We start from the raw sequence: 14,646 nt of genomic DNA, 5'->3' as shown, positions 1-14,646 counted from the left end.
AATTTTTCAATACCTAAAAAAATCCAGTTTGAAGCAATAACGGGCTACTCTGTTCTGCCCTGCAGCGCCATATTAATATTTGAGATCTCAGCTCGGCTCCTCACCTGTTCGAACCCCGCCCCCCTCTTTCCCGGCTGGGCATTCCCGCAGCAGCCCTCTCTCCTCCGTCCCATCTGTTCCCCCCCTCCCTCGCCATCACAGCCCTCCCCTCTCCGCCCACCTCGTCTCTCCATCTCTCCCCGACGCTGCCAGCCGACAGCCTCCATTTTCTCCCTGGTAAGCGGAATTTTATTTTTTATTCTCTGCGCGCGGCTTGGGAGGGTGGGAATGAATTTCGGGCTCCGGACAGAAATCTTGGACCATTTAATCCTAAACAAAATATTCTATAGCCGCAGCGACACCCCAGCTCACATTTGTGCTGACACCAGCCTCCTTTGCAATCCCTTATAATCGAATTATTAAACCGATATTCTCGTGAGAAATACGTCTAGACTGGCGATAAAAACGCGCAGTGGGTTAGGGGTTTATTTTAAAAATGCCCCTGCTGCCTCCCGGTGACAGGTTCCTGTGTCAGCCCTTTTCCTGACTCAGTTTAATAACATAGAACGGGGATATTGCGTGATCATAACATCTGAGTTTAACCCTTAAAAAAATTCAGCCTGTGACGTGTGTTTGTTTTATCGATAATGATATGTGTTCTGAAAATTGGCCCATTATCCATACATTCAACGTTATTTAAAAAAAAGCCACATAAATAATAAATGTCCCATTTGGTTGGAGCTCAGGTAACCCTAGACAACCGGTTTAATCGAGTGTATAGTAAGTGGTTCCGGTGGAAAATCAGCCAATCCGAGAGAGCGTGACGTTACGCGGTCCAGGTGATGGGCAGTGTCTATTTCATAGGAAAAGTACCACAGCTGCTGTTTGCCATGGCAACAAGGTGATGCAGCAGCCAAGCGGGTCATGTGTTTGTGGAGGGAGCGGCAGGTGGCGACAGCTGTGAAGCTAGAAAGCGTGCAACCTGCTGATCCCAGTTCAAACCGGGGTTGGGGCAAATTTACGTCTCATCCTTCCATCCGATGCCATGGTTACTTTTGTTACGATTAATAAGGACACCCAATTCGTGTAATTTCCTTTTGATGAAATACAGCACGTTTTGGAATTTTTTTGCAAAATGCAAATAAATCTGGTATTTAGCACTGTACTTTAGCACGAAATGCACCTTTCCTTCAATTTTGGCCACGAGGCATTTTGTGCCAATTTAAAAACAGCGAAAAGAACATAAATGCTGCGTAGAAAAACCACTCATGTTCTATCTAGTTGTGTCTTTGCCATGCTGCTGAAACATTATTTTCACCCAAACAGACTTGAAGTTGAGCAATGTGGCATCATTTCTGGAATTTCACATAACTCGAAGTGCCAGAAATTATGGGAGATTACCCCAGTGTGATGTAAATTTCACCCAGGACTAGCTGGGACACCCCAGTGCAGATGTTCAGCCGCAATCACAGACTCCATGCATGTTCTTGAATCATGCTAAGGGAGGTGTAAGGGCCAGTGCTGTATAAAGGCCATTATGGATACTTGCCTTATAGCAACTCTTTAAATCACCGCAAGAGGGCGCCAGATGGCAACAAATTGCCACAGAATTGTTTATCTTTTTGTTTTGCAAGGGGCAGGACCTCACAAACATCAAAATATAATTTTCTCTGGAGCTCTGAATATTGTTACACTGGAACTGGGGACGTGTTAGCGGAGGAAATTCCTACCTATTTGAAAATCTACACCTCAGGAAGCAATCGGACTGGAACTTGGCCCGGTAAATATGAGATTTAAGGGCTACTTAGAACAACTTCTTAAATGTGCAGCGTGAATGATAAAGATTCACTGAACTTCTATTTTCGGATCTGTCAAACGGAGGGAAGGTCTGGCTTTAGGTATAAATAAAGGTTGATTTCCCACATAATCCGAATATGATACAGAGCAAGACACAGGAGAGGGGCTCTTGGAAGGCTTTTGATGCAAGCCGTGGTCAAATTTGGTCAAGATATCGTAAAGTAATGCAACCTTAAAACAACAAGAATAGTTACACCTTCTGCTAGTTATCAATGAAGAAGGCGTGTCTCTCCTCTTAAAACAGGATACACGTGGAACATCTCCCACTTCTACCCAAATAGTGTGCAGTTGGAATTTGGAGTGCCATTCGATGATCCAGTTGCAAGCTTTATCACAAATTGGCACTCTTGAGACTAACCCCATGGAGCAATACACATGAAAGCCTGAAACCGGTCCTCGGAAGCTTGTTTCCAGTCTAGGGGGGACCTGGCCTGGCAGTTCGGGCTGGACTGTTCCCATTGGGCGCTGGGTCACGACTGATTTGCATATGGCTGGGTCCAAAATGGAATGGCATGGTCAGCAAAAAAACGATGTATTTAGGCCCAGATCTCTGTACTGGGGTGAATGTATGACATTGTTCTGTATTCTGTCCATCGATTGTTCATTTTGCAATACACATGTTCACCATCTTTTCAATTTAAGCATGGGCCTCCTCAAGGCACTATTGCATGCGCATGCACAGAAGCGCACTCTGAGATAAACTGCACTCTAACAATCCTACGGGCATTCTAGCAAACCTCCCTATATTTTTACTTTATTTATCGACACAGATAATCGTCTAATATAAATGAACCCGTAAGGAGAACGGCCTGCTGAGCACACAAACCGTTTGTAACCCACGTTTTAATTCTCTTTCTTCAGAGCGTATAAGCTAGGATTATTGAGGGCACATATCAACATTAAGGGTATGTATACTTTTGTTGTTGACAGAAAATACTTTGATTAATCAATCCCGCGGCTTCCTGATGAAGGCAACATGCCGAAACGTGCGTAGAGAATGCCTTAGCCCTTCAGAATTCTGCCTTTTGGCCACAAATATGTACATCACCTGTTACCACTAGTACATTGAAACATTTTGTTCAACTTTGTTTTATTGATGATTAAACATTTTGTATTCTAACTATATATTGATAATGAGAAGGATGAGGAATGGATGCATGTATGTATTAGCATGAGTATGTCTGTTGATTGTAACGTATGTCACATATAATGTATATATTTTTATTGCTCATTATCAAGCTTCAAGACAAAGTGATAATATTCTTCATCGATTAAATAGATTTTGTTATTTTTGTTACCATAAGACAATCTTGCCGTGTCATTCTTTGTGCCCTCAATCAGATTTTACATTTACTTGCCTAAGATACCTTTTGAAACAAAACGCTATATGTTGCTTTAAAATGGGAGACTTGCAACCTCCTGCAAAATTTCATTGCATCTTTTTGGGAATTAAAAAAAAATAAAGTTCTAATGCTTCAGCAATGGCTGCCAAAGACCACAAGCATTGGGAAATCCAATATATTTGGTTTTGGCTGACAGCCTTTTGGCTAGTCAATGCATATTTTGTTTTGTCAAGCTTTTCGCAAAACTTTATTGTTGGGGAAGCTGCCAGGCTCTCATCAGTTGCAGAATAAAAAGAATTGACTACACCAAAAATACTTTTCTGTTCTCAAAAAGCACACATTGCTACAGTAGTGTGATGGGAACTAATCTGTGTGTGGATCTGCTCCTTGTAAAAGTACAGAATGACTTCACTCACAGAGAAGTCAGTCGATGGCCGAAGAATGCTGTAGTGAGTAGAAGAAAAATGTGAATGACACAGCAACAGACCAATGGATGACGAGGGCTGGTTGAAGGTTGTATGATTGAACTCCGCATGCATTTACCCCGCATGCTTTACAACCAAGTCACTACCCCGACTGTAACATTATCACTTGTTACTTTACCTTGCAAGTTGTTACAATGACTTGCCTTAGGGGGCGCTGGACTTTGGTAAAGTATAAATTACTAATCCAGCTCCAGTCTACGCAACACTAGGGAAGGTGTTGGACTTAAAAATCCAACATCACTCCAACAATTCGCCCCCTAAAGCAAGTCGTTGCAGGTTAAAGTAATGCGTTGTAACATTGCAGTCGGGTTAGTGACTGCGTTGTAAAGGCAGGTCGGTGTTGTGACTGTGGGGTACAGGATGTTTCCTCTGGCGGATGGCCCATGTAAGTAAGTTTATTATGCAAAAAGAGCAATTGATGGACAGAATGTTGCACAATGTCAAACATTCACCCCAGTACAGGGATCTGGGCCTAAATCCATCGTTTTTTTGCTCCCCATGCCATTCCAGATCAGACCCAGACATATGCAAATCAATCTTGATTCTTTTCCTCATGGGAACAGTCCAGCCCGTACTGCCAGGCCAGGTCCTCCCTGGACTGGAAACAAGCATCCTGGGACCGGTTTCGGGGCATCACCCCTTTTCAGACAGGCTAGCTGGGGGTGAGTGTCTGAAAAGTTTCAGCACTCTGTCCATCATCTCCTTGTGATTGCTTTGTTCTCTCTAAGTTGGCAGGGTATGCAGGACATGGGTCCCTTGCTCACCAGCCACTGGATTCAAGCTAGCATGGCTGATGAGGGGTGTTACTCCGATTCCGGTCCCAGGGCGTTTGTTTCCATTCCAGGGAAGACTTCGCTTGGCAGTTCAGGCTGGACTGTTCCCATGAGGCACAGGGTCAAGACTAATTTGCATATAGCTGCGTCTGAACTAGGATGGCGAAGTGAGCTAAAGAAGGATGATGGATTCAACCCAGATCTGTGACTGGGAGGGAGTGTCCGAAAAGTTTCAGCGCTCCGTCCATCATCTGCTTGTGTTTGCTTTGTTCACCCTAAGTTGGCAGGGTATGCCCAGATGTGGGTTCCTTGCTCACTTTGCCACTGGATTCAAGCTAGCCTTGCTGAGTAGGGGTGTTACCCCGAAACTGGTCTATGGATGCTTGTTTCCGGTCCAGGGAAGACATTGCCTGGCAGTTTGGGCTGGATTGTTCCCTTAAGGAACAGGGTCAAGACTGATTTGCATATGGCTGGGTCTGAACTGGGTTGATTAAGTGAGCTAAAGAACGATGATGGACTGAACCCAGAAGTTTCCGCGCTCCGTCCATTATCTCCTTGTGTTTAGTAAGTTTATTATGCTTGACTGGTTAGTAAACTTAATAGGTCATGGCTAATAGCATACCTAATAAACAAAATACCATTAAGATGTGTGTTTATCTTCACACATTATTCAGCACATCCTAATGGTGACCACTGGGTGCCTTATGTATGTAACTGGGACAGTGGTGCAATCTGAGAACTGGTGGCCATCACCCTGACACGCTTATGAATCCTACTCATTCCAGAAAGTAGGCTACTGCTCTTTTGGCAACTCTACAGCCTACAGATCATCTGAGTCTTCCTACTGCTTTTCTGCGATCTGTGGGTTTAACATCTGCACTGGAGCTCTGAGCAGGAGGAGAATAACCTGCAGCCCTCTGAGAGGTGAGCCTGACAGGGATTGCTGAAGTTACGAACTGATGATGTTAGTGAATTTAAGGCTGGCCACAGTGACCAAAGCGCACTATTTTAGTTTGTGTTGTGTCTGATTTCATCTAGCTCAGAAGCCACTCAATAATTTCTTTTGTTCTGGACCCTGTTGGGCCACTGGAATTCTGTGATTTTGCTGCCTCCACTTTTTTCCCCACATAATTATGAACTTGTCACATAATCCACTTTCTGCTGCATAATTTGCAGTTGTTAACAAAAAATGTGTTTGTAATGCAACGGATCGAAAGTTACTAAAAAGGCAGCAACATGTTGCAGCGCAGTGAAAGATGCTTCCCAAAGGTTGACTGGTCACTTTTCAGTAGCTTATTGCTGTATTTAAGTGTGAAAGTGGTACTAATGTAGTGAAACCTTTGCTGAAACAGTGTTAACATGGGTGTAAATGACAAAATAATGAAGTAACCCATCACAAAACGTGACTCATTACAAGCCATAATTTGACTTTTCTTGCTGCATAATTTAGTAAACTTTGTGACATAATTTGGACCTTTCCTGCTGCTTAATTCCAGTTACCCTGGTCATATGATTTTTCCAGTTCAAAGAAGAGTACCAACATCCTGTGAACCCAGTGTGCTCATGAAAACTCTCGCCTGTATTCAATCAATCAATCACCATTTGTAAAGCGCAACATTGTCACCCCTAAGGGTATCTGGGCGCTGTGTCTCCATCGAAGAGCCAGGTCTTGAGTCTCTTTCTGAAGTGTGCTAGCGAGTGGGCTGTACGGAGCAGGAGGGGAGGTTGTCCCAGGTCTTAGCAGAGAAGTAGGAGAAGGAGTGGCTGCCATTGTGGCAGAATGTTGGAGTTTAGACCAGTAGTGGCCGGTAGTGGGAGTGCTGCCGGATGGTGACGTGGGGCAGGGTAGGAACAAGTTGGGGGGTAGTAAACTACGGAATACTGGCAAATATAGGTAAGTAAACATATAAATAAACAAAACGAATTTCGTTGCGCGCACTGCATAATGAACTCCGTGCACCCAGGAGCTCCCATCGACCTCTGTCACCACCATGTCTTCAACCCCGGGAGCAAGACGCTCGTTGACAAGCTCAAGAAAGTCCTGGACATCTCCACCACCTCGGCCTCCTTCCCTGAGTACTGGAAACACGCTTAAGTAAGGCCCCTCCTCAAGAAATCATCTGCCGACCCAGCAGAACCGAAGAACTACCGGCCGTTCAGGGAAGGATCTCAAGAAGGCAATCAACCACCAACTCACCGAACACCTGGAAAACACAACCTCCTCGGCCCCTCCCAATCAGGATTCTGAGCTAACAACAGCACTGAGACAGCCCTGATCGCAGCCACTGATGACATCAGGGCCTCCTAGACTGCAGCAAAACAGCAGCCCTCATCCTCCTGTAACTGCCAGCTGCCTTCAACACCATCTCACATCACATCTTGATCAACAGACTCCACCACATTGGAATCCAGGGAGACACCCTCGAATGGATCACCTCTTAACTCACTGGAAGAACCCAGAGAATTTGTCTCAATCATTCACCTTGGAACCCAAGAAGGCCAACTGCAGCATCCCCCAACGATCATCCCTCAGCCCCACCCTCCTCAACACATACATGACCCTTCTGGCCAACACCATCACATCACACAGACTTAACATCATCTACCTAAGCCAACGACAACCGCCTCATCCTCTCACTGTTAGAAGACACCTCCACCACCAGAGACAACTTCCACAGATGTATTTATGATGAACGTCGCCGACTGAATGAAGGACAACTGTCTCAAGCTTAACATGGGCAAGATGGAAGTCCTCATCTTTGGGAACTCTGCCCATCCCCAGCCCTGACTGAACACTCCTGCAACCTCGGAAAAATCTTATTAAGCAAGCTATCTATGAAGAAACAGGTAAAAGCAATCTCATCTGCCTGATTCCACACGTAATGCACACTCCTGCAAGATCTTCAGATTGATGCCTGCCAACACCAGAAAGACTGTAAGGCAGGCCTTTGTCACCAGCAGGATGGACTATGGGTGCACACTCTACGTAGGAATCACCACACGCCTCCAGAAGAGACTGCTGACAATACAAAACTCAGCAACAAGACTAATCCTAAACCTCCCCTGACAGACCCACGTCACACCCCAGCTCAAGAAGCTACACTGCCTCCCCATCCAGAAGAGATGCCAGTTTAAGATGATGACCCACACATACAAAGCCCTGCACAGGGAAGGACCAGAATACATCAACAAACGCATGATCTTCCACCAATCGTCCAGACACCTAGGATCTGCCTCCCTCTTCCTCGCAGACACAACGCGGATCCGCTGAGCCATCAGCGGAGTACGCTATTTCTCACACCTGGTGGCCAAAGCTTGGAACAACCTTCCACTGCACCTCAGGACTGCATCATCGCTCCAACAATTCAGGAAAGGACTCAAGACCTGGCTGTTCGAATGAACATACCACCATGCAGCAGCCAGCTATTCCAGCACCTTGAGACTTCATGGATGATTTGCTGCCCTTTATAAATGATTGATTGATAGACCTAAAACAAATCAGTACTGACCCTGTCCCTCATTGGAACAGTTCCTACCAAACCTTGCTCATCTCATCTCACCTCCTCCACCCTGCAGCCTAACTCTTTTTTAGTTGGCAAATGTGAGATTCACACCCCTCAAGGGTCACTGACTAACCTACGCTCCTGGGTTTCTGCTACTCAATTCAATGATACGCACAATCTGCTGGGAGGAGACATATTGTGGGTACCTCTGATACTGTCATTTTATTTGTTGTTTCTATTCTGATTCATGCTTGTTTGCCTTCCTTCCAGGTGGAAACCATGGGGCCTCCGATTCTGCAGAGTGCGGCCATTTTGATGGTCCTTGGATCAGCGCTGTGTTCATCCCACAGTCCCCGGACTCCAGACCACGTGTCGGAAGCTGATATTCAACATCTGCTCCATGGCGTTATGGAACAGCTGGGAATCGCCAGGCCACGCGTGGAGTACCCCGCACACCAAGCCATGAACCTGGTTGGACCACAGAGCATTGAAGGTAGGGGCTGCCAATAGGTGTTTGTGTGCTTTTGCCTTTTTAACTTATTTTTGTCAAACTTGGATAAGATCAAACTATAGACCTTATCCATTCCCAATAGTACCACCCTAAAAATGCAGTTTTTGTTTTTTTAAGAGTTTTATATAGCGCGAACTAGACCCGAGACATCGGGTATCAGAGCACTTTACATGAGCACCAGTTTCATTACAGATGGACACATTCATTTATGTTAGGCACAGGGAGATTGAGAGATTTGCCCAGGATCACAGGATGTTGAGCGTCGTTGCCGAGGCTCGAACCCTGTTCCCTAGCTTCAAAGTCGACAGCTCTAGCCATAAGGCTATATCCTCTCCCAGTTACAGTAGATTGACCCTGTGTTTGTGTGTCAACCTGACACTGAACTTCATATCTCGGAGCTGTGTTACTCAAAGTGCCCCAGGGGTGAACAGGTTTTTGAACCTGTTTTTGGAGCCCCCTGCTAATTTTGGTATTATAGAAGGGGGCGTCATATTACAGACTCAGGAGCAATGGCAAAGAAGGTGCTAGGAGGCCCAATGACTGTACACCACATGGCGGTGGTGCATAGTCAGTGCATTCCATAGAGCTACCCCTGGCAGAGGCACATGGGGGACTGATGGACCCTCCAGACATCCCCCGCAGGCAGGTGCAGTCACATACAGGACATCCCTGCCCCTCCTCAAACAGAAGCCGGATCAGCCAGATGAAGCCACTGCCCTGCCTTTCACTGATGCACTCTCTTCAATGCATATGTGAACTGTCAGACTTTGCACCTGTGCTGATGTTTGTGCATTTTCTTTGTGATTGGGCACACTGTTCCTGTCTTTGCTGGAGCACACATAACAGGAAGGCGTGCTACATTGTAAACGTAGAAAGTTCACCCAATCAGTAATATGGTCATGGTCTTTACATTTGCAGACTATTAAGGTCTAGCACACTACACCAATTTGTTTATTTGAAACTAACAAACAAGCATTTACAATGCAATGGTCTCGGCATTATTAAAGGTAGAGCTATTGGCATTGCTCATGACATTTGGTTTTTTAAATCATAAATAAATGACATTGTCATTTACAATGCCAATAGCTTAATCGCTCGCAAATGCATGATCTATTGTATTTACACACACACAGAGCCCCCCCCACACACACAGAGCCCCACACACACACAGAGCCCCCACACAGAGCCTCACACACCCACACAGTGTCCCCCGCACACACAGAGCCCCCCCACACACACACAGCCCCCCCACACACACACAGAGCCCCACACACACACACAGAGCCCCCCCCACACACACACAGAGCCCCACACACACAGAGCCCCCCCCACACACACACAGAGCCCCCCCACACACACAGAGCCCCCCACACACACACAAAGAGCCCCCCCACACACACACAAAGAGCCCCCCACACACACAAAGAGCCCCCCACACACACACAGAGCCCCCCACGCACACAGAGCCCCCCACACGCACACAGAGCCCCACACACACACACAAAGAGCCACACACACACACAGGGAAGCAAGCACAGCCAGGGGGCAGGGAAGCAAGCACAGCCAGGGGGCAGGGACGCAAGCACAGCCAGGGGGCAGGGGAGCAAGCACAGCCAGGGGGCAGGGGAGCAAGCACAGCCAGGGGGCAGGGGAGCAAGCACAGCCAGGGGGCAGGGGAGCAAGCACAGCCAGGGGGCAGGGGAGCAAGCACAGCCAGGGGGCAGGGGAGCAAGCACAGCCAGGGGGCAGGGAAGCAAGCACAGCGATAGTAACACTGTATTTAGCATACCCAAATACACCAATAGACAGCCGAAAGGAGATTGGGTAACTTTTGTGGAGCTCCCGCATCTTTGCTACACTGACTTGTTAACTTTTTTGCAATTTTTGATCTGCTTGAAAAACAGACTATTTTTGTTGAAATCTGGAAATTCTTTAGCATATGGGTTATATGCCATCAAATTAAAATCTACCATTATGCTTAAAACACATGTAATTCAAGGTGGATTGCCAATCCTGACAATTTAACCACATACAAAAATATGATATTATAGAACATTATCTCGCAAACTTTTCCTTACGATCACCGCATTTTGCAATACCAACTCAAACTTTACAATATGGCATAAACCACTACCTCGATGTTCAACATATTAGTTGCTTAAGATTTACAATTTACTTAGCAACCAACACAAGGTGCCCCAATAATCAATATCTTCTAGACTCTGCTGTGATCCTGGCTCAAATACACGTCAGAATCCACACCGTCTATACGTTAACATTAATGGTAGAACAGTGAAAAGGTCGTCGACACTGCCACAGTTACGATTCGCTTTGTATTTCTATTATTATATAGAACTGTTTGTTTAGGTTGGTTATAATTAAAAAAAAAAAAGCAAAAGTAAGACGCGGATCGATTGTGAGTAAGCGAGAGGAATGTGATGATTGCATATCTATACTTTAACGCAACCGGACCTAACGTTGTCGGCTGAAGGGCTGTGTAATTTATAGTTTTAACACTAACTTGGAAAGTCACAACCGGCCCCAGGGTTGTAGGCTCCTCGCTGTGTACTGTTAAATAAATGACAATAAAGGTCTTACAAAAAAAAAAAAATGCACGTCAGAATTGTTATTTTTTCCATTAACATTCAAAAACCTGGACGTCATGCAATTCACCTGTTTCAGTGATGGGCACGGTTTTCAGATGATCTAACAAAGTCTCAAAAAAGAGATTTTCCCAGAGTCGTTGAACAAATGTAGGACTCTCAGATATAACTTACCCCCTTCTGAAGATCCAATTTTCGACACAAGAATGTACACTACGAGAACCGTTCAAGACCAAAAGTATAAACAAATCTCAACCCTGTGCAATCATCAATAATCTATGTGTACATCTCTTCATAATATTCATGAAAATTTTAAATATTCTTAAAACTGTCTTTATCCACAAGAAAAAAAAGACATTTGGGTCAAAATACAGCTTCAGGTCCACTCTGATCTATGGAATTATGGAGGAGTCTGTAAAGAACTAGGTTTTCAAGCCTGTAGACCAATCCTCTAAACAAATGTAACCAAGACTGCAAACCATCATACTGTCATCCTCCTAACTGAACTAATGCCATGCTGCCAAGGCTGACAGTTTATGTTTATGTTAAAATGCAAAAACCTAGAATCGAACAATTACAACAGGATATCAAGTCTCCCATTCTTTGACAAAATCACAAAATGATATTGTCCCACCAAGTAAAGCTGTAAAATATTTTCAACCTCAAACAAGCTAGCTCTTGCTCCATGGAAATGAATCCACATTACTAGATGTTAGGAGAAGCTTCTCTGGGTTAAAACATTTTGGTAAGTTGGTGGTACCTACAGGAGCGTCTGCAACCTTGAATAGCAACAATCCATACAAACTACTTAAACAAAGGGGCAGTAAAATAATTATCGTAGGACTAACATGATTGTAGCTACACTTTCATAAAATGCCTACTCATGGTCCAACGCACCCATATTACATCGGTGTGCATCATGGTTAAACGTGAGCCTCTTTTAAACACACACTTGTTTACAGTAGCCTCTCATTGAGCATAAAAGAAAGGTCACCGAGTCAATGGAACTGTCAGTCACCGGCTGTCTTGCCATCTCTGAAGATGATGACAAACAAGGATTGGTTCTGTCGGGGAATCAACAATTTCTTAGATATAAAGTGGTGTTCCTATAACTTAAAGGAACCCTGGGCAAGTCCTGAACCCAGAGTATCTCACCACTAACACACCAACTATCTCAGCACAGGTGACCAGGTTGCTAGGGTCCTTTGGGGACAAAAACATAATCTCACACACTAGAATGGTTAGTGTCTTACTTCCACTATGTAAAGACACCCAATAGACGCTACTGCAGATCAAGTGAAGCCCCAATGTTGACCCCAGGAAGCCTCCTAGCAGAAGCTGAGACACTCCTGCAAAATCAAGGCTGCAAGTTTCCTGACCTCAGAATGCCCATCTGCACAGACCACGAGGGCACCTATGTGGAACAATAAAGATGCAATGCAGATTCAATAATGCCTCCACCGCCTACGCCCTACCACCAATGCCTCCTTCCCCGATCTCATGATGGTATTTATGCAGAGTCCAGGATTCGCCATTTCTTAGATAGTCCTTGGCCCCACCCGCAGACCCTTCCCCATCTGCATTTCTTAAAATGCCCACAGACACCGCATAACGAGCATATTCAACATGCCACGGTGGAATACCACTGTATTCCAAGTGCGGATTTAATCATCTGTCTACAACAGCAGTGTCAGGGCGACTGCACATCTCCCATCCCCACACCGCTCCGCCTCCTTCCATGTACTGGTCGCAGAGGCACAGCGGCTGCGGCCCGGTACTCCGGCCCCTCCCAACCGCCTCCCTCCTCCCAGAGTCCCTTGTCCCCGTACCTTTGAACAGGTAGTCGTACTCGTCGTGCCAGGTGCCCATGTCCGTGTCGGTCTCCGGACATTGCAGACTCTGTTGGATCCTGACCCTGCAGGGTGGAAGCGAACAATCACAAACGGCGAGCAAGAAGTGGATACGGGATGCCAGGCATGCAGCCAGTCGAATTCTACGGCGTGCTGACTGGCAGAGCAGCGGACCAATGTGTAGGAAGGTGGATATCTGACTATGGTTACCCCCAACTTTTTGCCTAGTGTTTTGCTGGTTTTTTACTTAGTTGGCCTGGGATCCTGCTATTCAGGACCCCAGGCTTCCTGCTCTCTCTGTTAAAATGGACTCCATGTACCTTAGGTACATATCTAATTGGATACTGGGTCACCTTATCAGTCCCTGTACAGTGTACCTTAGGTACCCAGGGCATAGATGTACCCAGGGCCTACCAGGGGCTGCAGCATGTATTATGCCACCCCTGGCTGGCCATCCAAAACTGACACAACTGGCTGCTAAGACAGCTGGGGCAAGGTGGTGTAATCACCCTTTGCTATAGATATAGTATACCTATATCTAACCCCAAAATGGAGACATATACTCCTATCAGTCACTCCTATGGCAGGCCTTACTTATCAATCCTGAAGCCAGAGTGCTTGGAATTATGTGAGATGGTGCTCTAGCATGAGCTGAGCCTGTCTGCAGCTTGCGGAACCAAGTCCTAATAGCTGTTCCATGATAACGCTATACCATATACTCTTAAGTGCATTATAATCCTCGCGGTTGAATGCTAACTTTGGTATAACATTATCAAAACATGTCGAGTAAGGTGTCGTACGAATTGGAATACTACCCCCTCGCCAATTCTGGCGACGGGGGTAGCATTCCACCCTTCTAGAGGGACACGACATGTATGTAACTGTGAACCCCGGTTAAAGCTAACTCGAGCCTCAGCATCACAAAATGGATGCTGCCACCACAGACACAAGTCTGACCTCCTGCTGCTGGGAGTCCTTCCAGCGAGGGAGGCTTGGACAAAGGGTTTCCCGCCTTGGGAGGTGCTAGCACCACCCCAGACAGGATTTTGTGTATTGGGTAGGACCGGCCTGAAAGGAATGAGACATGCCAGGGGCACACAAGGTGTCCTGTGCATACACCGGCTCAAACCAGTTGCTGGGGCACCCCTGCCCCAGTTCTGGCGCGAAGCCGGACAAAGGATAGGGGGTGTAACCACCCCCCTTCCTGGTCCCACCCAGGGGAGGGACCTAGTCAGTAGTGCAGCCCCCTTTAGCAGGATAAAGGTAGGAGCTGGTCCCATTCCAAATTAGATTAATCCTGAACTTCTCTACAAGAAGAAACTCTGGACTTCGACGTTCTGCTCCACAGAAGACAGAAGAATCTCCCTTGTGGGCAAGGAGTGTCCACCCTGCAACTGCAGGCACCATCAAGCGTCCAGCGGCTTCCCTTTGTGGACTTCCTTCCAGGATCCAGACTTCAGAGCCCGACGAGACCCGGATTCCCAGACCTCTCCGACCTCTCCGACCTCAACTCACATCTGCAGCACAGCTGAGATCCGTGGGTGCGACGAGACACGTGGGACCGGCCATCTTGGAAGAAACTGCACTTCGCTTCCAGCACGACTCCCGAGATAAACTCGACCAAGTGCTTTGGGGATTGAGAAGCCCCAGCCCCGAGCAGCCCCTGCACCGAAGATCAGCCC

The 14,646-nt window shown here is 46.4% G+C and overlaps 1 protein-coding gene across 1 annotated transcript in view; it reads left to right on the top strand.

The window, feature by feature from the left end:
• The first annotated feature begins 200 nt into the window (after positions 1 to 200).
• SCG5 (secretogranin V) overlaps positions 201 to 14,646 on the top strand; it is a 65,946-nt gene continuing 51,500 nt past the window's right edge. The window contains exons 1-2 of the mRNA XM_078659449.1: positions 201 to 276; positions 8,271 to 8,493. Coding sequence (XP_078515575.1) covers positions 8,280 to 8,493 — 214 coding nt within the window. The 5' untranslated portion in view covers positions 201 to 276; positions 8,271 to 8,279. The remainder of the gene's footprint in view (positions 277 to 8,270; positions 8,494 to 14,646) is intronic.

This window comes from Lissotriton helveticus, chromosome 9, assembly GCF_964261635.1.
Source record: "Lissotriton helveticus chromosome 9, aLisHel1.1, whole genome shotgun sequence".
Lineage (NCBI taxonomy): Eukaryota > Metazoa > Chordata > Amphibia > Caudata > Salamandridae > Lissotriton > Lissotriton helveticus.
This window is presented reverse-complemented; position numbering and strand designations above follow the sequence as displayed.